Below are 24,970 nucleotides of genomic sequence, written 5' to 3'. Positions count from 1 at the left end.
TGTAGTGCTGCAGCTTTGCTGATCAAAAGAGCTATTCCCATTTAAACTAGCTGGAAGAAATCAACATTTCATCTTTTTCTAACCTCAACAGTGATGGATACCAACACAGATGTCAGGAATATGAAAGGAACAACTTTTGTTAGGAGGAATGAAATAACAGTAAAGGATTGTAATCTAATACCTTTCTTTTTGACTGACTTTAAATAGATCCATTTATCCTTTTGAAGATGTGTAAGTGCAGTTTCCCCTTGAAACGTGCTATTGCAATAACTCCCAATGGTTATAATTGGAATTATATGCACAGATTGAGAGGAAAGTAGAGCAGTACACTAATTTTCTCTTGAGTATTGTGATTTCTTGCTCTAATTTTGTTCCAGATATTAAATTCATTTATCTTTTACAAAAAAAGCACCTTTGACTACCCCACATATTCTCTCCTTGCTAATCTGTCTCCCTTGGGCTACATCTAATATTCCAAATTTGGAGTTGATTCAAAAAGCTGACTTAATCTGGATACAGCATTGAGACTGTGATGATTGTATTGGTATCTATCTATGAAAAATGTGAGACAGGCACTAAAAGCTGTCTTGAGTGTTACTTCAGTAGCACGGAGAGATGGTTTGTGCTGTAAATGTGTCACTCCTCTTCCTCTGCTGCTGTAAATGTGTCACTCTTCCTCTGCTGCCACCACCAGGACTTTGTGTTCTCAGGGTGATGTGGAGGTGATTTGTCACAGCACCACTTTACCCCCTGCCTGAGCAGAATGGGGGTGATGGTTTAAGAGCTTCAGCTAGCTCATTTCTACTTTTTATAACAAAGACTGAAGGGAACATTAATTGTCCTGAAACACAAAATGTTTAAAGAGACTGTACCCACATCCCTTCTCACAGCAACATTCTTGTGCTCTGTGTGGAAGCATTATTTCTAAGACAAACCCCTATCCCACACTGACACAGTTTGGTCTTTCAAATACCATGTGAAGCAACTGACTGGCTCTGAATGACCCTGCTTAAAAATGAATTTGATTAATATGTTTTACTAAGAAGGGATGTTGGGTATTTAGTTTGTCTTCATGTCAGTTTATGTTTGGTTTCAGGTTAGATGTCCACCACTCTTCAGTCTTTGAGCTGCCCTGAAGGGACATGGTCTCTGCATTAGTTATTCAATTTTATATTTAATTGAAGCTTGCCTGGACTATTTAGGGTCAGGTCAGGGATGTGAATCAGGTTAGGGTGCAGATTAAGATGCACATCAGGTCTCTCCAGCTGAAAACCTGGGATAAGAGGTGTATTATGGATAGGTTAGGTGAAGCATTTGAAATATGTAGCTTCTGCCACTGCCATAAATTCACTCCAGGAGTACCTCCACTCTCATTATGCAGTGAAAGCAGTGCCTTTGGGGTTTGGGTGTGCTTGCTCAGTTTGCTCCTCTGCCAGCTACTTTCCTTTTAATGTGGTTCTCTTCACTACCTAAACAATATTAGACAGTATTAGAATCCCAAGCTGATAAATAGTGCAGGAAATATCTGGAAATACTTTCTCGTAGACAGAATATTATTTCAAATTTGAATTTTGTTATCTGTATGTTAAAGGACCTCAATGTCACAACTGTAGCATATTGTATATGGGACATTAATTATTAAATGTTAAATCCATCCATTCACAACGTAAACTCAGCACAGAATGTAGATTTCTACATTTTTGAAAGACTGCTTGCATCTTCTCAATTACAAATAACCTGTGACACCAAAATTAGGTGCAGAGTTAACCTTAGTTATGTATTTAATCCTAAAGCGTTCTTTTGTGATTTGAGTGGGGAATAGAATTTACCTCACTTTTTCAATTTACCTTGAAAAGTACTTGGTCTCCAACCTTCCAGGTTGACCTGGTTCTTGCTTAACTTTGTGAGGTCTTTAGTCATCTTTGTAGCTTAGGGAAGCATTAGATATCTCTTTGTGATCTCAGCAAACCAAGATTTCATTACACAGGCAACTGTGTTATATCTGAATTCTGATTTAGTGCCAGAGCCATTTGCAAGAAAACAATTTTCTAAATATTACCAAAAACTATGCAAACTAGTACTGACAGATGGCTGTAAGATAGACATTAAAATGGTCCACTTTAACAGTTTATATTGGATTTGGTTGCTGTTGTTGTGTTTAGATTAATAAAAGGAAAGCAAATGACAAAATTAATGCATTTTGAAATGTAGACAATACTGGTGCATCATTAAATCAGACATACATTATATACTTTATTACTCCATGTCAGTCTTTGTTACAGAGTAAAGACTAGAGTCATACAATTCTACACAAATACCTTGAGCCTATAAAACAATATCACAATGAAGCTCTGTCTCTGTTTTTCTCTCATCCTGCAAAAGTCAACATCGCTGCCTAAAATTCCAAAGTTTTTTTTCTGCTTTGTTCTTTTCATTTGCTCTTGAGACTGTCAATGAACATGATAGCTTATTTTCTGTTACTTTCAGCAGAAGGGCAGCTCTCTTCCATTAAATCTGAAAACAAAAATGCATCTCAAAGTAGAAAAAGGAAAATTGTGTGTGGTGGAATCTAGTGTTCTTCTCAGTGAGATAATAACACAACAACTATGAACTACAAATAACTGATTTCCAGAATTGTTAATTATGGAAAAATAAGGTGTCTTAATTTCTTCTACTGTTATGATTGTTTTTAAGTATTCATGCTCTTATGAGTATAGATAAAAAGCATAACTAGGAAATTAATCCTATATTCTTAAAAATATTTTGAGTTTGATTTGTTGTCTTTATAAATTAATTCTGCAGTGCTTTGTTTCCAAGAAAACTGGTTTTTGACTGTTTTTCAGTCAAATAATTGTCTAGTTTGGTTTAGAGAAACATTTTTATTAAAAGAAAAATATTCAACAGACAAGAACAGTGGAACTGCATAACTGAAATAGCCAAAGTTTTAGTGCAGCGATCAGCAAGTCTCTGTCAACAAAGCAGGGGGAAAAAAAATCTGTGTGAGTACCTTTTAGGTTGTAATTTAATATACTTTTCCCAGGTTGACCTACACTTCATGAAAAAGATACCACCTGGAGCTGAAGCATCAAACATCTTAGTTGGTGAACTCGAGTTCCTGGACCGTGCCGTTGTGGCTTTTGTTAGGTTGTCTCCTGCAGTGCTGCTTACAGGACTGGCTGAAGTTCCAATTCCAACCAGGTACAGTTGGGCTGATTTTGCTTTGTGTTTTCCTGAGTACCTTGTGGGGACAGGCTGATGTGACCCTCGGCTTTACCATTTACTGAGCGGGGAATTTGGTTTGCTCTTTAACAAAGACATCTTTCAGCCTTCCACTCATGCTGTAAATGATGTGTGGTGATTCAGACATGTGCTAGTTTTGAGTACTTCACAGATGTAGAAATGTAGGTTATAAACACAGTTTATCCTATACAAACTGGTATTACTCCAGATGAAATATTTCACTAAGGTGAAATATTCAGCTTTGTAGAATAGTTCATCTGGAACTGAAACTACTTGTGTGATACTGCATAATTATGTACAGAACTAAAAAAAAAATGAAGATGGATTTGAGAAAAGGAAAAAAGCAAAGTGTGTGATTTGGTTGACTAGGGATAGTGAGTGAATGGATGGAGAACATGCTGTGAATATATTCTTCAAAAATTTTTACTCCTTCATCAATTTACTTTGCATGGTACAGAATGTGACTTTTAACCATAAATTTGTTTTAGATTAATTTTTTCCAAGTTGAAACTTCTTCTCATGGAGTACTTTGATTCTAAAAAAAATAATGAGGAATTAAAAAAAAAAAAAAAGTCTAAAATAAACCTTGTATTCAAATAGAAGGCATTGGGATAGATCTGAGGTTACATTGTGTCCTGCTGAGTTTAATTTAGATCAAAACTCCAAAGTGCTTCTCCCATATCTGTGTTCACTGACTTAACTATTATTGCAGAATTCCCCCCTTGTTTTTTATTGATTGGTGCACATGTTTGTACACATATTCTGTCTTTCTTTCCCCTTCCCTCTTTTAGTTTCTGTGAAAGTAGAATTCCAACAGTAGGCAGTAATGTATTCCAGTTTGTGATACTCAGGACACTCACATATGACACCCATGTTATGCTATGAAATGCAATGCTGAGACTCGGATCCTTGCTTCTAACCAGATAAACATTTTCTTTGAGCTGTACTTTGTAGTTACTTTGGATATTACTTTTTTGATGTTTTCTAGTTTTTGCATGTGTATAAGAAACACTGAGGGAGTGAATTGGCTTTGGAAAAAGCTTTTCCTTTTAATCTCCCCCAGATTCCCACAAGAAAAAAAAACACCAAAAGGAAAAGAACAGATTTCTTGATTTCTGATCAAAATAAAAATAGCTACAAATTAGGACAATTAAATGTTTCTGCAAAAATTTGTATGTAAAAAAAACCCCAAAAAACAGTAATACACATCAAAATATTGTCTTTTGCATTTTAGCAAAACTGAGAATTTTAGTTATTCCATTTGAACAAATCCTCTGCCTTTTGTAGAACTTTACTTGCCTACAGCCTCAAGTAGAGACTGTCCAGAGCTTTAATGAGAGTAAAAATTATTTAAAAATTATTTTTATTTGGGTTAATTTAACTTCTCCAATATTGCAATAATTTATGTAACCATAACCATTTTGTTGAATTAACATAATTAAATAAATTAATGTGTTCTGTACACAGATTACAATTGCATACATTTATTATGTAAGTTAAGGTTTGTTATGTAAGGAGGTTTTGGTAGCCTCAATCAAGACTGACTGTTAAGCTTATGACACATTTTTGGAAGCTATTTTCATGTTCTTTTTCTAAGCAAAGCTTCATGTTTAAATGCATGAGTGAGGATCTTGAAGGAGACTATATATAGTGTTTATCTGAGAGATTCTTCTAGTGCACATTTTAGATAAATATTTCTGTAATATTTATATTAGTTTCAACCATTTATGCTTTACAATTTATCAAATCTACTTTTAATTTGCAGATTTTTGTTTATTCTTCTTGGACCACTGGGTAAAGGCCAACAATACCATGAGATTGGAAGATCAATTGCAACACTAATGACAGATGAGGTATTTTTATTCATGGTTCAGTTTTGTACTAACTGAAGAGGTGTAATTGGGAATCTCCAATCCTTCAATGAGATGTGGCTAATCATTCTGGTGATGACAACGAGCATTCTAGCTCATTTCATGATCCTGTGACAGCCCAGATTATGCTGCTGTAAGGGGATAACAAAATGAGAAACAGTATTCATAAGCGAAGATGTCTTCACCAATAAGGTTCCATTTTACACAGTTGCTCTCCAGTGGATTTAATTTTGTTTAAACTGCAAAATCTCTAGAATATTTAGCAGCCATAAGGATGTTTTTCTGTAGCAGCTGGAATTTCTATGAGAACTATATACCCGAAGCTATTTTCAGTTGAAGCTGAGTTTGTTTGCTCAGTGGGAACTTTACAAAGTGTGTTCTATGTCAGAGAAGTGGGGCCATTATTTTAGAGAGAGTTCCTTTTTCCATCTCTCTTTTCTCCCACACACACTTCTTAATTTTTCACAGGTATTCCATGATGTTGCTTACAAAGCAAAGGACCGCAATGACTTGGTGTCTGGAATTGATGAGTTTCTTGATCAGGTTACTGTTCTCCCTCCTGGAGAGTGGGACCCAACAATTCGAATAGAACCACCTAAAAATGTTCCCTCTCAGGTTTGTACAGGGTAAAATTCAGACACATTAAAGAGTTGTGATGAATTTGTATTATGTAGATTTAAGTCTCATTAATTTAGCATTTAGCAGAGTCACTATGTTTTGCATGATCTTTTTATTTTAGGTTAATTTTCTCTAGAAGAACCCTTGACTTGCAAGCATACAGTTTAGTGATGACATTTGGTTTAGTTCAATACTAGTTCTCTCCTGAGTAAATGCAGGCAGTTCTATCTAAAGATACTAGATTCAGGGATAAGTGGTCTTAAGTATCCTTGATTATTCCAAATAGCCATGTTTTGCTTTTGTCCTAAGCTTATTGCAAGAATTGATCGAGGCTTTTTACTCTTTAAAATGTTTTCTGACACAAGATTTTTCGTGATCAATTCTTTAAATTTCACAGACACACAATTCTTTTTAGTATTAACTGGTAATCGAACTCCTTTACAGCTTATGAGGAGGTTATGTTGACGAATTTTAAAATGAAATGTTTATGTTTGAGCTTTTAACTTTCAGAGCCTGCTTCGGTACTAAAACCCACAAGAAATATCTTTTCCTTCTGGTAGGAGAAGCGTAAGATCCCAGGAGTGCCAAATGGAACTGCAGCCCATGGGGAAGCAGAACATCCTGGGGGACACTCTGGACCAGAACTGCAACGCACTGGAAAGTTAGTGAAAACATATTCAAAACATGTTCATAATGACGTTCAAAAGAAATCACAAGGGTCTGGTTCTCTTTCAGAAGTGTCTTGGTGCATGATTTCTTTCTTTCTTTCTGATTTGCATGTGCCATGTAGCTGAGGAGGACAACACATTCTCATTTGCAGAGAGCAGGAGAGGGCAAGAGGGTTTGAGTTTTCTCATTTTATTTATTGCAAGCTCCTTTCTCTAATATTTACAAGGCCAGACCTTTCTTAAACTTGATTAATGTTTCTTGGTTTTGTATAGGATGAAGCAGAATTTGGTATAGCGTTGTGCCACATATTATGAATACTTACAGCTGTCTTGTAGTTGAAGTTTCTGGGTTGTGCAGCTCTAGCATTTCTTTTTTTACCACAGTAAGCCATGATATACCCTGGTACATGAGGCTGTGGTTACTCTAGTGGCTGCAATATACAGAATGAAGGATTTTCCCCAAGGAATACTTGTTTTCTCTCATCTAATATGGTGTGGCGTAAGTGCATCAGCTGTCAGTGGCTGCTTTAGTGCAGTGTAGTTGGACAATAGATGTTTCTTTTACTTTGCTGCCTCCTGATATTTAAATATTGTTCCTACCTTTAGCATGAAGCTAAAGATTCAGCTGCAGTGCTGGTGTATGCTGGGGCAGGGGAGGTGATGGCCAGTCTGGTTGGAAGTTGTTCTCTCACCAGAGAATCTGCTAATTGACAGCTTGAAGGATTGTTTTAATATTTAGGAGGTAGTAGCACTACACCTTCTTCTTTACCTCAGCAGCATCTGATACATTGTGTGCCTGTGAGGAAAAGAGCATTGTGCGGTTATTTACTTTAGTTGTATGGTATTTTGTAAGGGACCGTCTGTTCCTAAATATATGATTATACTTGACACAGTGTGAATGACAAAAGATGACAGTTCTCGTCCTTGAAAAATGGTAGCGTATATTCATTTCTATCATCAAGCGTATTTAGGAACAGGTTCTCAAATAAAGAATGCGAAGCTCTATATATGAATGTGTGGGCAAATAGGCGCTCTCTGATTAAACAAATGTAAACAATTATGTCATAAAATAAGCAGTTTGATTTAGTGCATGGGGGCAAGCAACTGTTCAGAACTTTGGTGTTTGGATGATTAGTTGAAGAATTTATAAAAGAGACATGGAAATTAGTTTGTTTTAAAACCATAATAATTTCCTGCTTGAAGTCACAAAGACAGGTCTCCTATAAGCTTATCTTTTTATGAAAGGTGAAACATAAGAGTATGTATCATTTGATCAAGGAACAGTAGCTTCTCTGCAGTGTGGTTGAAGCAATACTGTAGAAGAAAGTTTTGTGTGCCACCTTAATTAATTTGAGCTCTTCTATGTTTTCTTTAGATTTTTTGGAGGATTAATTTTAGATATCAAAAGAAAAGCTCCCTTCTTCTGGAGTGACTTCAGGGATGCTCTCAGTCTGCAGTGTCTGGCATCATTTTTGTTTCTCTACTGTGCTTGCATGTCTCCTGTCATCACATTTGGTGGTCTGCTGGGAGAAGCAACTGAAGGTCGTATAGTATGTGTTAAATCTGAACTTTTAAAACAAACTTACAATCCTAGTTTTGTGGTTAGTATTTCGTAACTGTTGCATGAACCACCTTTATATATTGGTGTTGCAATGTTTAGAAGGCTACGGTCTAAGACATTGCAAAAAGAACTTGTTTGAAAATTTATGGACACTTCTCTCTGTATCACATTCAGAGTGCAATAGAATCGCTGTTTGGAGCATCCATGACTGGAATTGCCTACTCTCTTTTTGGTGGACAGCCTCTCACTATACTTGGCAGCACAGGACCAGTTTTAGTGTTTGAGAAGATCTTATTCAAATTTTGCAAGTAAGTGAAGCTCATGATATTCCTCATCCTTCATTTGTTGCTAGGCAAAAGTAGAGACACCTATCCCAAAATTGAAATCCTAAGCAATGCACTACAAGATAAATTGTTGCCTTTATCATGTTGCAGAGTCTAAAAATTATGTGTGCATTCATAATGCAGAAAGGTGCATTTTCCTAAATTTTGGGGTTTTTGTTGCTTTTAAACTCTCCTTCCTTCTTTACTTCACCCTTCCCTCCACTGTTTTGAAGGGAATGACAGCTTCAGGATGTTTGTGGGGATTTTTTTTTTTTTTTTAAATTTATCATTCTCTACTCGGACACAATATGTTTAAGGCAGTGGTTTATCTCATCCCTAACTTGAAAGGTGTTGCCTCTCACCAAGAAAGTGCATGCAGTCTTTCTTGGTGAGTACCAAGTGTACTTATCAAGAAAGTTGTACCACGTGCAGAAGTGGTACCCTCTTTCAATAGTCACCAATACAGACCATGCCATTCCATCACCTGGACAGAGAGGGGGTGAAGTGTCATGCCACAAGAGCCACATTTAGGCTACTGTGCTGTACTTGACATGTCCCTGCTACAGTGTGGGTAAAAGTTATGTCTCCATTTGGAAGCCATCATGCTTCTCTGCTATGCAGTCTGCTTTTGTGCTTCACTGCTGTGACAGGGACTTCTGTACCAGGATCTCCTGCACAACACAGAGTAGGAAACCCTGCTTAGCACTCAAATTTTCTCGCACCTTCAGACAGACCTTTCAGTTTCCTGTGATAATGTCACACGGTGTGTTTGGAGCTCTATTATCATATGCACTAAGCTTACAGAATTTTGATGAAAGTTGTTATAGCTACTCTTTCACAGCTTAAAAAGAAATTGACAGGTGTTGGCTGTTCACAAAGCAGGATAAGGAATAAAGAGTGAGTGGACCTTATACATTTTGTATGTGACTACTCTCAAAGCTGCTCATGTGATTACTTTAATAGAGACAGAGCTCTTTGTGTCCTGTTAACTGGGGGAAGAGCTCTGGTCAGGAGGTGACTTGATAGGATCTTCTGTTCACATTAAGTACATAATTCCTGATTCAGACTGTCCCCAAAAAGGAAATTTTGGAACTGCCTTGTATCCATTTACTGTGGCTGGACAAAAGGTTAAGTGAGTTGTTTTTTTTCCCCCCCTTCTTTTTAGAGAGTATGGGTTGTCATACCTTTCTCTGAGAGCCAGCATTGGGCTGTGGACTGCAATCCTGTGCATCATCCTTGTTGCAACTGATGCAAGCTCCCTCGTCTGCTACATTACCCGGTTTACTGAAGAAGCCTTTGCTTCTCTTATCTGCATCATTTTCATTTATGAGGCCTTAGAGAAGCTGTTTCATCTCAGTGAGACGTATCCAATCAACATGCATAATAATTTGGAGCTGCTGACAAAGTACTCGTAAGTAAGATTTCTTCTGTTAAACTGTTAGAGTGTTTTTTCCATAGGTTGTTTTCTCTGCAAGGAGCACAGCAGGAAAAGTTTGCAGTAGTTGTAGCAGGTGGAAGCTACTCAGTCATTATGCTGTCTTATGGAAGCAGTAATTACTGGGGAGATGTGTACAAGAAGGTCACATTTACTTAAGATAAGTAAAAAATATATTTCCTCCAATATATGTGAGGTTTGGAAAAGCTTCAGCATAATCCTAGAATTAAAAATAGGACTTAAAGGGACCTTGGTTTTAGGTCTCTATTCATTTTTATTTAATGAGACTTAATTCATGGTTTCTTCCTGTAACCTTGTACTTATGATTTATAATCTTTAAATGGCAACAGGATATTCAGGTAACGCTTGTATATCTTATTTATCTTGTTTTGTTTTGTGTTTTTCCCAAATTGAAATATTCACCTTTCTAAAAGGTTATAAGTTGATGTACCTCCTTTATTTTACCTCTCTGGCATTTAGGTCCAAGCTTAATTTACAAGAGCTTAAGTGGATTTGGAATTGTTAGATGCATCTCAGTAGCTCATAATCAATTTGTTATTAATACAAAGATTTGTAATCTAGCTGCATTTAAACAGCTTTACTTGTGAAGTTTAAACAGATACAAATCTATTTGGGGAATAAAAAAGTGAATTGCTTTTATCAATATTGTTTCATTGAGAAGTAAACCCTCATAGACCTGTTTCTGTGATATGAGAATAAAAATGTTGTTCTAGGAAAGGACAAGGTCCTAGTCTGCCCTGAGGCCAGTTAAGCTTGGTCACATCAGTAAATAAAATTTAATTAAAAAGCATTTTCAATGAAAATCCCTCTCCAGAAATGTCTTTGTCATTTCACTGAACCCATTTGAACCCTCTGCATGAGCTGGGTGGGGCCCTAAAGCAACTGTGCTCGAACAGTGCCACATCTTCTGTTCACTGGAAAAACAGGAGTGTCTCAACCAAATGTCTCATTTGCATTTTAAGCTGGGAAAAACAGAACACAGCAACAGAGAAAACATTTGAGCTTTGTGTATATTATCACTAGAAAAATAGTTAGCAAATCCTCAATCTGAGGATTTTATAACCTTAATACACAGAACAAGTTAGAGAAACTATAGTTCTGCCTGAAAATATTATTGTGCCTCTCTAATAGTTTAATCAGTAGACAAAGGAACATTAATTTGAAGAGAAAGCAACAGACATCAAGACCATGCATGCAGTTGAGGTTATATCCTCTTATATAACTTTACTCACCTTCTATGAAGTAGGTATTTTACTCTGAAGATCTTCATATAGCAGGGTCTTTGCAGATTTTTTTCTTTTCATTTACCACTTTAAAGTAGTTGTCTCAAAGGGAAAGAAAACATAATGTCCTCTTATTGTTTTGAAAATCAGATGTTGAAATGCTATGCAAAGACAAAAAATTATTTAGAAAACATTTACCAGGTGGAGCTGAGATATTAAAATATGTCATGGAAAGCATGAACACAAGTAGAAACATGGGTTCCTGGGTAACTGTATTCATGGTTAGCTGAATCCCATAATATTGCTAGAGATTTCAGAGAAATGAGTTTAACAGTCCTGCTTGTAGGGGTACAGTCATAGTTATGTCTATATTTTGTCATGTTTTCTCATTATAGTCCTTGTGTTAATCAATAAATCTTGTTGGTTTTAGTTAGAACACTATTCAATAACCAGAATCCCAGACTGGTTTTTAAGGGAGGTGTTTTAATGCTGCCTGCTCTTAGTAACTGAGCAATGAATGTAAAATGTGCAGAACACACAGAATGGTAAAAGAGCAGTCTTTGTCATGCTCCAGTTACACCTATTGACCTGTCCTGGCCTACAGTGTTGGAATACCAGCACAACAGTTTTAGATTTTTCAAACACAGCTCGTGAAAGATAAGTGTCTTCCAGATGTTTGGAAGAAAGATTTCACCACTGCCTGGTGTTTTCAAACCCATATATCAGAATTATTTGATATCACTGATATCAAACTTATTTGATATACTATTTTTGTAGTTATTTGAGTTTATTATTTCATACCTATATTTTCAGTTATTCTTTCACTCTGTTTAGATAGTGCAAATAGGTTGCCTTTTAAACTCTTGTATTAAATCTCACATTTGGCACTTATACAGTATATCTTCTACTTGCAGCATGTTCCTGTTTATTATCAATCATGCCTGTAGCAAATGACCCCACTAATAGCAAAATGCCTAGCTGTAGACATATAGGTCTTATGGGATGGGACTTACATTTTTTTAGCTTTGAAACAGGTTTTTAAAAATGGCAGTGTACTGACAATCAATGCATGTTGATTATCTTGTAAGAGCATATCTGCTGCTATTCAAGGATCTGTGCTCTGAACATAGCAAAAGGCAATTCCAGCCTCTTCTGTTCTCTCCATTCCTTTCTCTTTCATCTGAGATTTTTTAGTTATTCAGAACCAGTCCCAAAGATTGGGAGAATTGAAAGATGTGGTCAGTTGCAACAACTCTACATCAGGTGCCCAAATCAGATTTCAAAGCAGACTTGATGCAACCTGAACTCCGTGGGCTTGATGTGCAGATGTGCACATATTAGTGTTACTCTGTCCAGTACAGTGGCCTTTTGCCCAGAAGGTGAGATGTCACACTTTTCATCCCTATGGGATCATCACAAGACATTTCAAGTACTCTCAGTCTCTGCTCAAATGCCTGTACACGACTCAGTTCTGGAAAGATAAGAAACTAAAAGATGGATAAGCATGAAAGTTTACTCAAAATAAAAATCTCTCTTTTGTGTACTTGAAGTTGGGAAATACTGATTTTGCAAGGAATTAGCTTTTCCTGCAGCATCTGATTCCAGTCCTTCTACTTGTAGCTTAAATGGGTAACAAACTTGGGCTGAAACTGGTCCTGTCCTTAAAGGACCAGCATACTCTGTTACAGAAGCTAATTAGTATCTGCTGTTTTGCTAATTAAAACAGCTGTTTGCATTTTCCTCTTTGGGGATTTTAAAGACAAGTTTTTAATTGTTAGTAAAGCCTTGGCAGGTCTTTAATTAGCCATGGGTGATCTTCAAAAAGTTGAGCAACTCATTTCTCTTTGAATGCTCAACCAAAGCTTATGTAAAACTTTATCTTGGATCTGCAATTCTATGCTAGAAAACTTGGGTTACACTGTAAAATTTCTGTGTTTTCTGTTGCCCACTCAAAAAGTTGATGATAAATTGGTCAGAACACTGAATATATTTGAAATTTTTAGTGTATGCTGTGGCCCAGCTGTCCGCTTTTTTCCCATGGGCTTTCTGAGGATGCTCTGCTGTGCACAGGTAGTCTGTCCACATGCCAGTATTGTTCCTTTGCCCTGGTGAAGACATGAGTTTGACCCAGGAAAAGTCATTGGCATTCTGTTAGTGCTCTCTTTGGAGTACTGGAAAGACAAAGAAAACAGTAATTTTAAATGGTGATTCAACCAGATTGAAACCATATTTCAAGTAAGAAAGATTTTTGGTGGCCTTGAATTCTGTTACAAACAGTCTCTGTGGCAGGAACTTGATGTAAAAGACTGAACTGCATGCATCTTTTATATTTGAGAGTACAGGAGTCATTACTAATATCTAACATAATACACCTTAGAAGACGAGGGGAAGAACATTTGGAACAGTTGGGATTTTTTTTTTTTTTTTTTTTTTTAGTTTTCAGTCTAGCACACCCGAATATTTGAAAATCAACTGAAAGTCCTCCTCTCCTAAAAGATTTCTTTAAAATTGCATTTAGCTTTTTACCATTTTAAGTAGAAGATAGGTTTTGAGTTTGTTACTGAATTCTATCTCAAAATGACAAAAATATCTTTTTGCATGATCTAATTAATGTAAAACTAGACATGATGCACTTTTTACTCATTTTTAAATTTTATTTTTTACTCTGTATTTAAATACATGATCTACTTACAGGCAAATCCATTCAGCATTTATATATTACTTTTGCCTAAAACACCATATTTTTGATATGGATGATAAAGAATAAGGCATTTAAGTGACAAATCAAAGGAAGGACAAAGACAACCTGATTTTCAGTGTGATGCTGCGCTGTATTTTCTTATTTTTAAACTGTACTGTTTTGATGGAACTTAACTAGAGTAGCTACATTGTTTATTAAATTAAATACAAATACTTCTTGATCAGAGCTTTTCTTTCCATTTTTTTATGTGACCTTTTTGTATTTGTCATGCCATTAGCATTTGTAGGTTGGCATAGCAACTCTCTTATTTCTGCACTCTCCTCCTCCTGCTTTTTTCCTACCATGGTAGCAAATATATCTCCAGTTAGTGAAACCTGTCTGGAACACTGATGCACATCAGTTTTGAAGTGTATATTAAAATGCTATTTTTGCTAGGAAAAGAGAACCCCATATTGGAGCAGATAAACCTCCCTGTTTTTAAAAGGAAAACAGCATAAATGTTGTGGATGAAAGGAATGTGATTCAGAAAGCAATCCAGTATTCTTTAAAATACAAGCATTTTAAGATAGTTATCTTGAATACAGAAGTTCAGTTATTTCTCAGGGTGAGGTTGCTTAGATCTTTATATATCTTTTTGATATATAAATAAATTTTATATACCTTTTTGGTTTTTTATTAATTCTTTTTTCAAAGTGATGAATTCATGTTGTTTTAATAATTCTTTACCAGAAGTTACTCAATTATTAACAGATTACATTGAATAATTTTAAAGTGATTTCTTGGCATAGTAATATGCATATTGCAATCTGTCTTGGTATTGACATGCACTTAAGCATTAGGAGTAGAAAATCCCACTCTGATGTAATTAGGGAGCCAAGATCATGTCAATCTCAGTATCATTTCAGGCTATAGAAACTATTGCTTCTAGAAGACGTTGTGAAGATTAGTTTTGTGCATACTACTGTTTGCACAAGCAAGTTTTAACTCTTCCATTATCTATATAAATTAATCCAAATATATAATTATTGGATGCGAATTAGGTTGGTTTATACCCTGTATCCCTTAATCTGCAGGTGAAATGAGAAGAGCCAGTGATGATGAGCACAATATTGCTCATTATGGTCCCGGGCATGTAATTGAATTTCAATTCCTGTAATTATTTCTTTGAGGTTAGATATGAATATAGATTTTGTGTTTCCCTTCTTTATAGTTTTTTTCCTACAGTTAAGTAACTGTGCCATATACTTTGTGTCCTTCCCTAAGAATATCCCTCTTCTTCCCAGAACCAGATGCAAGTGCCATCACTGAGTTTAACTGCTGGTTCCCTTTTGCTTCTTGACAAACCTTGGAATTCAGGCTTTCTTTTTCTTTATTGTATTTTTTCCAAGATTCCTCTGTGCCTGCCCAACGCTGCTGACTTGTTTGTCTCTTTCTCCTTCATTTGAACCCAGAGAGTGCCCACCTTGTTTTTTTCTTTCCTACTACTCATCCCCTCCACTTTGGAAATAGATCTCCTTGTTAAGCAATTCTCCAAAACATTCAATTTGTAGTTGAGAGCTGGTCTACACAATGCCTTCAAAATCTAGGAAGGCATACATAAAATCTGTGTGTGTGTTTTTTTTACAGTACCTTTATGTGTATTGATGCATTGCACCTGCACAGTTGAAACTCAAGCTGACCATATAGCACTGCAATGTATTGCAGTAATTATTTCTGTACCAGCATTATACTGAACCTCTTCTCCTCAAGTGTATGCACTCTTACCTTTGGAAGCAGGGTGAAGTGACATCCTAGAAATATTTCACAGTGAAAGCTTTCAGATGAATTGTCAATATCCCCCAGAGTTGCACTGCTTTTCTGCACAGGAACTCCTGTGTATGGCAGTTACCTACCATAGTGCTGCTGCAAATGCACGGACTGCATACTGCACCAGATAGCTAATAAAACCCAACCTTCGAGGTTTACAAAGCTATAATATGATTATAAATCTGTTTTCTAGACTTTCCTATTGAAAAAACCACCATTTTCCTCCTGATGTGCTATCCAAAAGAACCTGATTCTTTGAGATTTCTTCAGGCTAACATCAGTTCCCCTTCTCAGATTTGTTTCTCTCTCTGCAAAACTATTGTACTGCTGAGTGCATAGTTTAGGTGCTTTAAAAGGCTTTTCTATTTTCCTCCTGAACTTAACCAACTAAATTATACAGCCTTGTAACCTTAGAGAATATATGTGGATGCCTACTGATGTTCGTGACTGTCAGAGATGGGCCACATAACAGTGGTCATAATTCCGGATGGCAGATCTCATAAATAAATGAAGAAAAAAATCTTGTCTTGCCATGACAGCTGTGCTGTGAAAGAGTTTCATGATACTGAGAATAGAACTTAACTGACAAGTCCATTTTCCATCACTATTAATTATTTTGTTTCCAGTCTTTTCTCCACTGAGCCTTTGATTTAGTTGATATGAAGGTTGGCACAAGAAGGAATATATGGTAAATAAAATGCCAGGGTATTGTATACAGGTATTGTAGGTATGAGAAAGCAGAGAAGATATAATTTCATGATACTGTTATTGTCCTCTTCCCATAGAAGTTGTTAGACAAACAGAAGGATTCTGTGAACGCCCATAATTCCCATGAAATTGTGTCTTTGGAGAAAACCTAAACATGCATAGCATAATGCTATTAATATACTTCAGCCTTGTAAAGGCAATGTAAAGAATACCTACACATATACCTTACTTTAAAAACAAACCTAGTGATGCTATCTTCCATTTCATACTTCATCTTCCTCTGTCTCTGTTATGTGATCAGTGCACAGCATGCTCAGAGCGTCCTCTGTGCTAGGGGAAAACCTTCCTACTACTACCAAATATGTGCTCTGATATTCAGTGAGACATATTGTTTAAACAAGCACATTTTGCAACTTATTTGTCATACTTGCCTGCAGTTTTTAAAGTATTATAAATATTCATAGTGAGCAAATCTCATTCTCAGGGTGTCTTAAGTGAGCCAGAAAGGCATTTTTCCTTTCTAGGAAGGGGAAATGGTATATTGACTAATCAGGAAGAAGCTCATATCCTTATCTAGTATAAATAAGTGGAGCTTACAATATGTAAATGCTGGAAAAATAAGAGATCCAAACCAGTGCCTGTTGAATTTTATAAAATCATCAATAGTAAGTGCCTCCTAGTCTTGAAAACCTGCTACTGAAAAATGGCAACTGCCAAGGGATGAATGGCCAACAGGGCTTTCAAAGGGAGCTGCACCATTTAGGTGTGGTTTATTTACTCACAAAAACACTGAGGCTCTTTTTTGAAGTCTGTGTGGGGAGCAGAGCATGCATGACGGAGTAAAGAGAAGAAGCTGAAGAATCAGGGGTAAGAGGTGGATATTGTAAGGATTGGAAGGACTAGACTGAGCTTAATTTTAATTGAGCAAATAAATGTAGGTAATAAGTTTCTTGTTTTGCAGTTAACAGAAAATTACGTCAGGATGAAAGTTGTTTTTACCTGATTAGTTGTTGAGCAGCCATGATATTTATGTTTTATTGCTAATCTAAAAAGGAGGGGAAAAATATTCCCCAGCTTGACATAAAAAGTGATAGGTTTTTAGTTTGCTAACTAACATACCCTTTCCCATAGTCCAGAGAAAGAGGGATCATACAGAAAGTCTTTTTGGTGCTATTAAGGATAGTGATAACGCTTCTTTTTGTGGAACAAAGAGCACTGCTAGTTTTCTGAGACTTCATGAAGTTGCTGTTGTCAGCCCCTAGCTCTGCTCTCCGAAAACAGGACAAGTTGTAGATGTTGCATGCAGCAAAGTTAGGATGGCTGCTTCTAATTAATGAACAAAATTGAGACTTAAGAACCAAAACCTAAAACAGTAAGAAATTGTGGGGAGTTAGGGGGGACAAAGAAGGGGAGTGACCTTATACTGCCTATGCTGTTATAGTTGAATTGGTGCTAAACAATTTTGATCCTCCTATAAAAGGGAGAGAGATGCAGGCTACAGGGGATACCCATCTGTGATGCAGTCCTAATTATTTTTATTTCTAGTCTACCTTTGTTCTCCATTCTGATTTGCCAGAGATTTCTTGAGCACTTTGCAAGGTGTATAGGCAATAAAGACTCCTTGCTCTGGTTATTGTTTCTAGCTAGCAAGTTCAGGTTATTCTTTGTTACATTCTCATTTTGTCAGTTCTAATCTTACAACAGTTCTGAGTTGTCTGAAGACTGTCTTGTCTGAAATGGTTTATTTATCTACCTCAGAAATGTATTCCACTTTTTATTAGGCTGTATTAGATTTTTAAATACTCTAAAAGAAAACAAACTCCACTGATATCTGCCTAGCTGCAAAATATGGACATTTTAAATATAGGTAGGGACCTGTGACTGGGTGTCTAGTGCCATTTTAGATCTCTCAGCCTCCAGCTGCTTTGAAAACAAAGGTATGAGTCAATGAAGATCCTCTCATATGTGCCAACTCATCATGGAGGTCACAGATACCATGGAGTGTACAGTCACCTATGCTTAAATGTCTGAATTGCTACCAGGAGATCAGAATGTCTTGCCATAGCCAAAAATATAAAGATGAAAAATTATTTGTTTCTGTCATCAGTGTGATAAAATGGATGTGTTGAGATTGGCAGCAAAGATTGTGCCCCCCCCCCATAGTGACACCTATGCATTTGCTACCACAACCAGTGCCAGATTCTTCCCTGTCTTTATTCTAGCCACGATGAAAGAGAATCAAAAGAATCCTTCTGAATCTTTTGATTCAGTATCAGGAATATGATTGCTGACTTATCACTCAATGACAAGAGTACATTGCTAAGTTGGTACTGTATTTAAAGATGAATATGTTGCTTAGAAAGTACAGGTGTTTGTATAGTCTATTACTCATTTGGTAATAGCATAAACTCCACACAGATCCCTTGTCGTGGGCAAGTGCTCAGCACTTTAAACAACTTTACCAGAATGTAAGAGCATTTGAACTCCCAAGAGAAAATAATTTTTTGCTTATTCCAGCGTTCTGAGTAATATTTTATCAGGAAAATAGAAGGATGTGTTAGTGTTAACTATTCAGCGTATTTTGCTTTTTCTGGCAAAACTACTCAAAGTAAAAATGGCAATGAAAGGGACTAAAATACTGAAAAGATTAAAGTAGGAAGCATTATTTCATTAATGTGAGATTTTCCTTGAAGGTCAGTTACACTAGGAAATAGTTATCATTGAAGCAATTAAATCTGTTATGAAATAACACATTTTGGTAGATAATGTTTTTATGTTTTGGCACTGAATGGTACCTTCATTTGTGCTTTCTGGGATGGACAGGGAGTGTTGTACTATCTCACAGTTCTATAATGTTAAGCAATTAGTTGGATGCTGGATGACACTAATACCATGATACAATCTCACATCAAAATGTCAGTGTTGCCAAAACACATACAATATTGAAAGTAATGCAATGTTGTATATATCAAAACACTGAGATCATTCTTTGAATGGTCTTCTGAATAGAAACAGGATCTGATCTCTGCAGTTATGGCCTAGCTCTGCCCCCATTCAGGGACAGAAGCACTGTGCAGGGTGATTTTGGTCTGCGTGGGTGTAGTTTGCACAAGTCACTTATTTGCTGATGGTTAGTCTGCCATTGCTAAATGCCTGTGAAACTTGCTAAAGACCAAACGGGAATGCTGTGCAGGAGGAAAGTGATATTGCTATGGAAACAAAAAAGTGATGTCATCTGAAGGTGATTTACCTGAGCTGTATTAAACTATAGCTTCAAGTGTCACGTTTCGGAGGAAATAGAAATTTTGGCTCCTCTAACCTTTACATGTAAATTTGCAGTTTGCAGCAATGTAGCTGTACCATGTAGTGCTGGCGACAGGCACAGTGTCCCCTTCTAGTGAGGAAGTGACTGAGTGAGCAGCCCATGTCACCCTGGCTTGCTGTAATCAAACCCCGGCGGGCCATGGCCCGGCGTCCGGCCAGTCTGCGATCGGCGATGGACACCAGGGCCAGGGAGCTCCTTTGCTGCCAGGAAACAGCAGTAACCTGACACAGCCACCTCTGTATTGTTGCATGAACAGCCAATACTCCCTTGCAATACATGATGTAGCCCTACTGTTTGTTGGCTTTATTCTGCTACTCTAGCTCACTGGTAGTCATGTGCTTCATTTACCCCATGTTGTAATACTTTGAATTACGCATTGAACACGCATTCATTCTGCACTTAGGGCCTGATCCAAAGCATATTAAATATGTTTGAAAGATCCAGTCAAGGACTTTTGGCTCAGGCCCTCTACTTCTCTGAATGCAGTTGCTTTTTAAAATTTTTTTATTTTTTGTTATTGGGCTGTGAGAGTTTTTCTTTTTGGAAATAGCTGCATTTAAAATAAGCAAGGAATTGCACAAAGACAACCTGCATCTTTTCCTCTCTAAATGCAGCTGTTGTCACATGTATAGTATTGTAATTGAAATAGAATGTCAGTGTTGTGTCCTCACAGTGTAGATGGTAGAATTTCATATATAGAAAATCATACAAATCTAGATGAGTATTGTCCTTTTGTGGAAAGATAAACAGTCACATAGAAAATAGATGGCATAGGTAAGTGAATAAATTTATATTCTGCTACAGCTGTAATGCAATTTATGCTCAGTGGCTCTGCACGCGATAGTCAGATGTTATCCTGTCCCCAGCTGAAAATTTTATCAGAGAGTACACAATTTATTTAAATTCATCATAAGCACATTAAAACACTAGCAGACTAGATGGTGCTGTAGATTATTAAGTAGGATTAATTTAAAGCGTATTGCAAAGCGCACTTGACATCTTAGATCCTACAGAGTAGGATCTACAGAGTATCCTGGACGTTTTGAAGGCTTTGTCAAAGAAAAAGCCTCCCACAGTTGCTTCAGAGGCTTTAAAGACTTAATTTTGATTTTAAATTACTTATTTTTAAATTACTTATTGTCCTCCTACACTGCCTCGTCACATTTTGTGTGTTAAAATACACAATTTAAAATGAAAAGTGTGCTTTTACAGCAGCTGTGGGGAAAGGAAAAACAAGGGACACAGAGTTCAGAGAGCGTTTGGTGCTGGTGATCCTGACATTCAGAGCCCTGACAGTTAGACTGGGTAGTTGGGCAATTTTGCATGCAAAGGCACTTCTCCATCTAGGAAAGGAAGAGGATACAGAGAGTTTGTTATTTGAGAAATGGATCAGCCTCAAACTGTACATAGCATCAAATGTCCATTGAGAGAAGAGTTAGGTGTAAGAGGGTGGAACAGGACCAGCATATTCTTAGTGTTACAAACTGTGCTCAGAAGTATCAATAGACAAGGGAGAAAACAGGTGGTAAAACTGAATGTGATCATTGGTTTGAATATGTCACGTTACGTACTATATATGCATATGCACCTCACAGCAAATGATATTCCAGTAATAGCACTAGCTACTGAACTATAAACTGCTTCAAAGCATGCATTTACTGAACTCATTTGAACTAAAATTATCTGTCAATGTAGAGCATAATTTCAATGTATCATAAAATTAATAATTGGGATTAATGTCTGATATATCTTTTATTATTAAGGAAAAAAATTATTTATTTTCAGATGCAATTGTGTGGAACCAGAACATCCTAGCAATAAAACCTTACAGTACTGGCAGGACTACAATATATCTGCATCTGATGTGCCATGGGGGAACCTAACTGTGTCAGTAAGTAAAATTTGGAACTTAATAAATAAAGGCATAGGCATAAATAATTTTGTCCATCTTACTGCAACAAATACATTTAAAAAAATATCATTTTTTCCTGCTCATATTTGCTCAAATAAATAATAAAAGAGCCTTAACAAAAATTAACATTAACTTTGTGCATTATCTCCTTTTGAAAGCTTTTTGCAGCAAGTGTGTGCATTTTATGCCCTCCTTTGGAACCTTCTTGACACACTAGCACAAGAGCTTGGCTGAGATTAAGTCAAACATGTCAAATGACAATGAATTTGTCCTAAATTCTGCCAGATGGCAAAACCAGAGTTCCCTTGTGTAGAAAGAATCAGAAGCATTTATTTCCCCTGAAACAGTCTTGCAATAGTTCAGGCTATAAAAAAGAGGATGGGGAGAAATTTTGTAGCATTTTCTCTTCAGTGACCACTTTTTTTCTCACGTAAATTCTGTAATTTCTTTTCCCAGGGGAGGAAGAGGATAAAGCTACAGTTTAGTGGGGCTTGCATGAATGTGTAACAAGTTTCTTAACAGTACACTTTGCTATGTTTAAAGGATTCATATAATTCAAGTTTGCCTTCAAAGTGACATTTACAACTTGATTAAAATGTTGTGTTGAGATTGGGCCACCGCTTTTTCTCGCAAACGGATCATTTCATTACTCAGTCAAAGAGAATTGAGTGCAAAAGACACCAGACTGAAGAGATAACTGAATTTACCAAATTGTAGGCATAATCAAATTGAACACTTAAAAGCCAATCCAGTGGACTGTCTCCAGAAGATACTGCTCTTTTTTTTTCGAAGGCAGGAATGCAGAAGAGCTCATGTTAAGTAAGAGCTGTCTTCCATGGCTGCTCTGTCTTGCTTCCATGCCTTCCTCTGAGCAGGGACTGCTCCTCAACTCTGTTGGTGTGGCAACAGCAAAAAGAAAGTTGAGAACTGCTGGCCTGAGGGATTCCAGCAGTCCAGAATGAATTTTCTCAAAATTGCAGCACACTCTAAGAGCATCTGTGCAGGAGCAGACTCCTCCTCTCACTTTCTCAGATCTCTGACAGTGTTTTTCAGAGTACATTTGCAGCTGAGGAGATTTAAAATAACAGATTTTGTTTTAACTATAAATGTAAAAGACTGGCTGCATTATATAAAACCCTTAAAAACTTCTGTGAAAGCTTATTACCAAAACTTGAGTTTACATAGGTAGCATTATAACTGACCAGCTTTTCCCATGAGTCCCTATAGTTGTCAAAGAAATAACTGGGGTTTTTTTGTACTTTTATGTCTTTGTTTCTTGCAAGCATCATCAAGAAACTTCTGTTCTAGAGAACTACAGTAAGAAATGAGACATTGCTGTCTGTAAATATTTGGTCAGACTCACCCCATTATGTCTCTTTTGCTGCTCATATCTTCATACATTTCTTGTGTCTAGTTGAAATGTTTCAAGTCTCTGAAGATCTGGATTCTCATTCTCTCTTAAAACCCAGTGATTATTTTTTGCTATCAAGACAAACCAAGTGTGAGCAAAGGATTTTGGACCAAGTGTGAAGAGGATTTTGATGGTGACAAAATCCTCTTCAAGAGGCATATGATGAACTTCATCCCAAGTTTACTGCTACAGCAGTATAAAAAAACTTGCACTCCTTTGTCTTACAGTCATCGAACATCAAATAGCAATTGTGTTTTTTTTCCAAGGCAATCTTTTTTCAAAGCCAAAGTTTCCCATAACAGGATAATTGTGCAGCGAGTGTGATGAGCCAATGACACACTTGATTTAATACTAAAAGATCCTGATCTGGCAGGATATTTATGCCTGGAATCTCTGATTCTGGATGCTGCATTTCATTTTTCTTAATAAGTGTGTAGGAATTGGGAAGGAGAAGGAAAGGATTGTGAGTCCAGAGCTGGTAGCTCACATTTCTAGAGCTACTCTTTATGGTTTTAGACAACTAAGGATAGTAGTGGAGAAGTACTGAAAATGCTTTCTACTGTATCTGCATATTAATAATAAATTATATTAAATATAATTGATGTTAAAGATTTAGGGTTTTCGGGCATTTTATCAGATCTTTTTGTAAGAGAGACAACTTGCGGGATGTGCTGCCCCCGTGTGGAATTAAATGTATTGGGCTCCTTTTAGGCCAGTGCCACACGTCCTGAATAGCTTTTTCTTCAATTGCTGGGGCTGTGAAGTGAAAACAAAAAAGCAGTTCCTGAAAATGCACCAGGAGCAGACTTTCTCTTTGTGCCTTTTGAACTTTGCTTTCCACACTTGGAGAGTGTTAGTAAGTGTAAATCTGTATTTGTACACAGAAAATAAATCAGTGTACTTGCTGAGTTTGAAAATACCCTGTTTTTATGTTAATGACTTTATTTATGGTCTGTCTTAGTGACGTCATCATTTAATATGGCTAAAAAAGAGATTCCTTTGGGAATTTTCCATGTAGACTAGATACGCACATAGTGAGTTTTAAGTTTTAAAAGAATAAATATCTAGAAATTATTTTACTATTTCTAGTAATACAGTTTAGGAAAGAAATTGGAAAGAAAAATGTTAGTGTAAGCATGGATAATTTTTAGAACAATACTATTTTTCTCTCCCTGATAGGAATGTAAAAAGTTTCATGGTGAGTTTGTTGGGCGAGCCTGTGGTCATCATGGCCCTTACGTTCCAGACGTCCTCTTCTGGTCTGTCATCTTGTTCTTCTCTACAGTAACGCTCTCATCCACTCTGAAGCAGTTCAAGACCAGCCGATACTTCCCAACAAAGGTGTGTGCCCTTATTTCAATTCAAAAGTTGTCATTAGTCATGTCTAAGCATGAATTCCGTCTGCATTGCAAATTCAGTTAACTGCTGGTGAAGTAGACAGGGCATCTCTCCTCTGTTAGAAACTTCAATCAGAATAAGCATGGTTTTAGCTGTAAGCTAAAGCTGTAAGCTGTACTAAAACAGTGAAGAAAAATCATATCTGAATGTTTCAGTTAAAATTGTAATTTCTCTCAATAATCGTAGGTACGCTCTGTTGTCAGCGATTTTGCTGTCTTTCTCACTATTTTGTCCATGGTTTTAATTGACTACGCCATTGGAATTCCATCACCAAAACTTCAGGTTCCAAATGCTTTTAAGGTAAGTTGTTGATAAATTGCACTACTTTATCATTTTGCAAAGTTGGGTTTATAATTTTTTATCATCATCATCATTAGGGAGTAGTGATAGTATTTTAAAATTTTTGTGTTCACAAGGTATTATGCAACCTCTCTGATTTATGGATCATGTAAGTGAACCTCTCCCATCAGGCCCTTTCATGCTTCCTAATGTTATCTCTGCAGAAATTAACAGGGCTCAAATCACCCAAATCCTAGACTACTGTAATGTTCTGGGGCTTCCTCCAAATTTTAGGTTTACTGTATCAAGTGCAACCAAGTCTGTAATAACCCAGATGATTTTATTATATGTAATTTCTCGATTTGGCATCAGAGGAAGTCTAGCATGTTTTTTAGAGCTCTATATAGGTTGGTTTTAAAGGAAGTCATATCCTAATAATGTTTTGTATGTATTCTTGTGAAATTGAAATG

At 36.6% G+C, this 24,970-nt stretch overlaps 1 protein-coding gene across 6 annotated transcripts in view; it reads left to right on the top strand.

The window, feature by feature from the left end:
- The window catches only part of SLC4A10 (solute carrier family 4 member 10), a 187,066-nt gene that overhangs the window by 143,231 nt on the left and 18,865 nt on the right, over window positions 1–24,970 (top strand). For all 6 annotated transcript variants that reach the window (XM_053982049.1, XM_053982052.1, XM_053982048.1 and 3 more), the window contains 10 exons: window positions 3,041–3,198; window positions 5,006–5,093; window positions 5,580–5,726; window positions 6,290–6,390; window positions 7,773–7,947; window positions 8,133–8,266; window positions 9,447–9,692; window positions 21,286–21,391; window positions 24,003–24,164; window positions 24,408–24,521. In XM_053982049.1, the coding sequence (XP_053838024.1) occupies window positions 3,041–3,198; window positions 5,006–5,093; window positions 5,580–5,726; window positions 6,290–6,390; window positions 7,773–7,947; window positions 8,133–8,266; window positions 9,447–9,692; window positions 21,286–21,391; window positions 24,003–24,164; window positions 24,408–24,521 (1,431 nt within the window). The remainder of the gene's footprint in view (window positions 1–3,040; window positions 3,199–5,005; window positions 5,094–5,579; window positions 5,727–6,289; window positions 6,391–7,772; window positions 7,948–8,132; window positions 8,267–9,446; window positions 9,693–21,285; window positions 21,392–24,002; window positions 24,165–24,407; window positions 24,522–24,970) is intronic.

The sequence above is a fragment of the Vidua macroura genome, chromosome 7 (assembly GCF_024509145.1).
Source record: "Vidua macroura isolate BioBank_ID:100142 chromosome 7, ASM2450914v1, whole genome shotgun sequence".
NCBI lineage: Eukaryota > Metazoa > Chordata > Aves > Passeriformes > Viduidae > Vidua > Vidua macroura.
The sequence above is the reverse complement of the archived record's forward strand: the minus strand, read 5'-3'. Positions and strand labels throughout refer to the sequence as shown.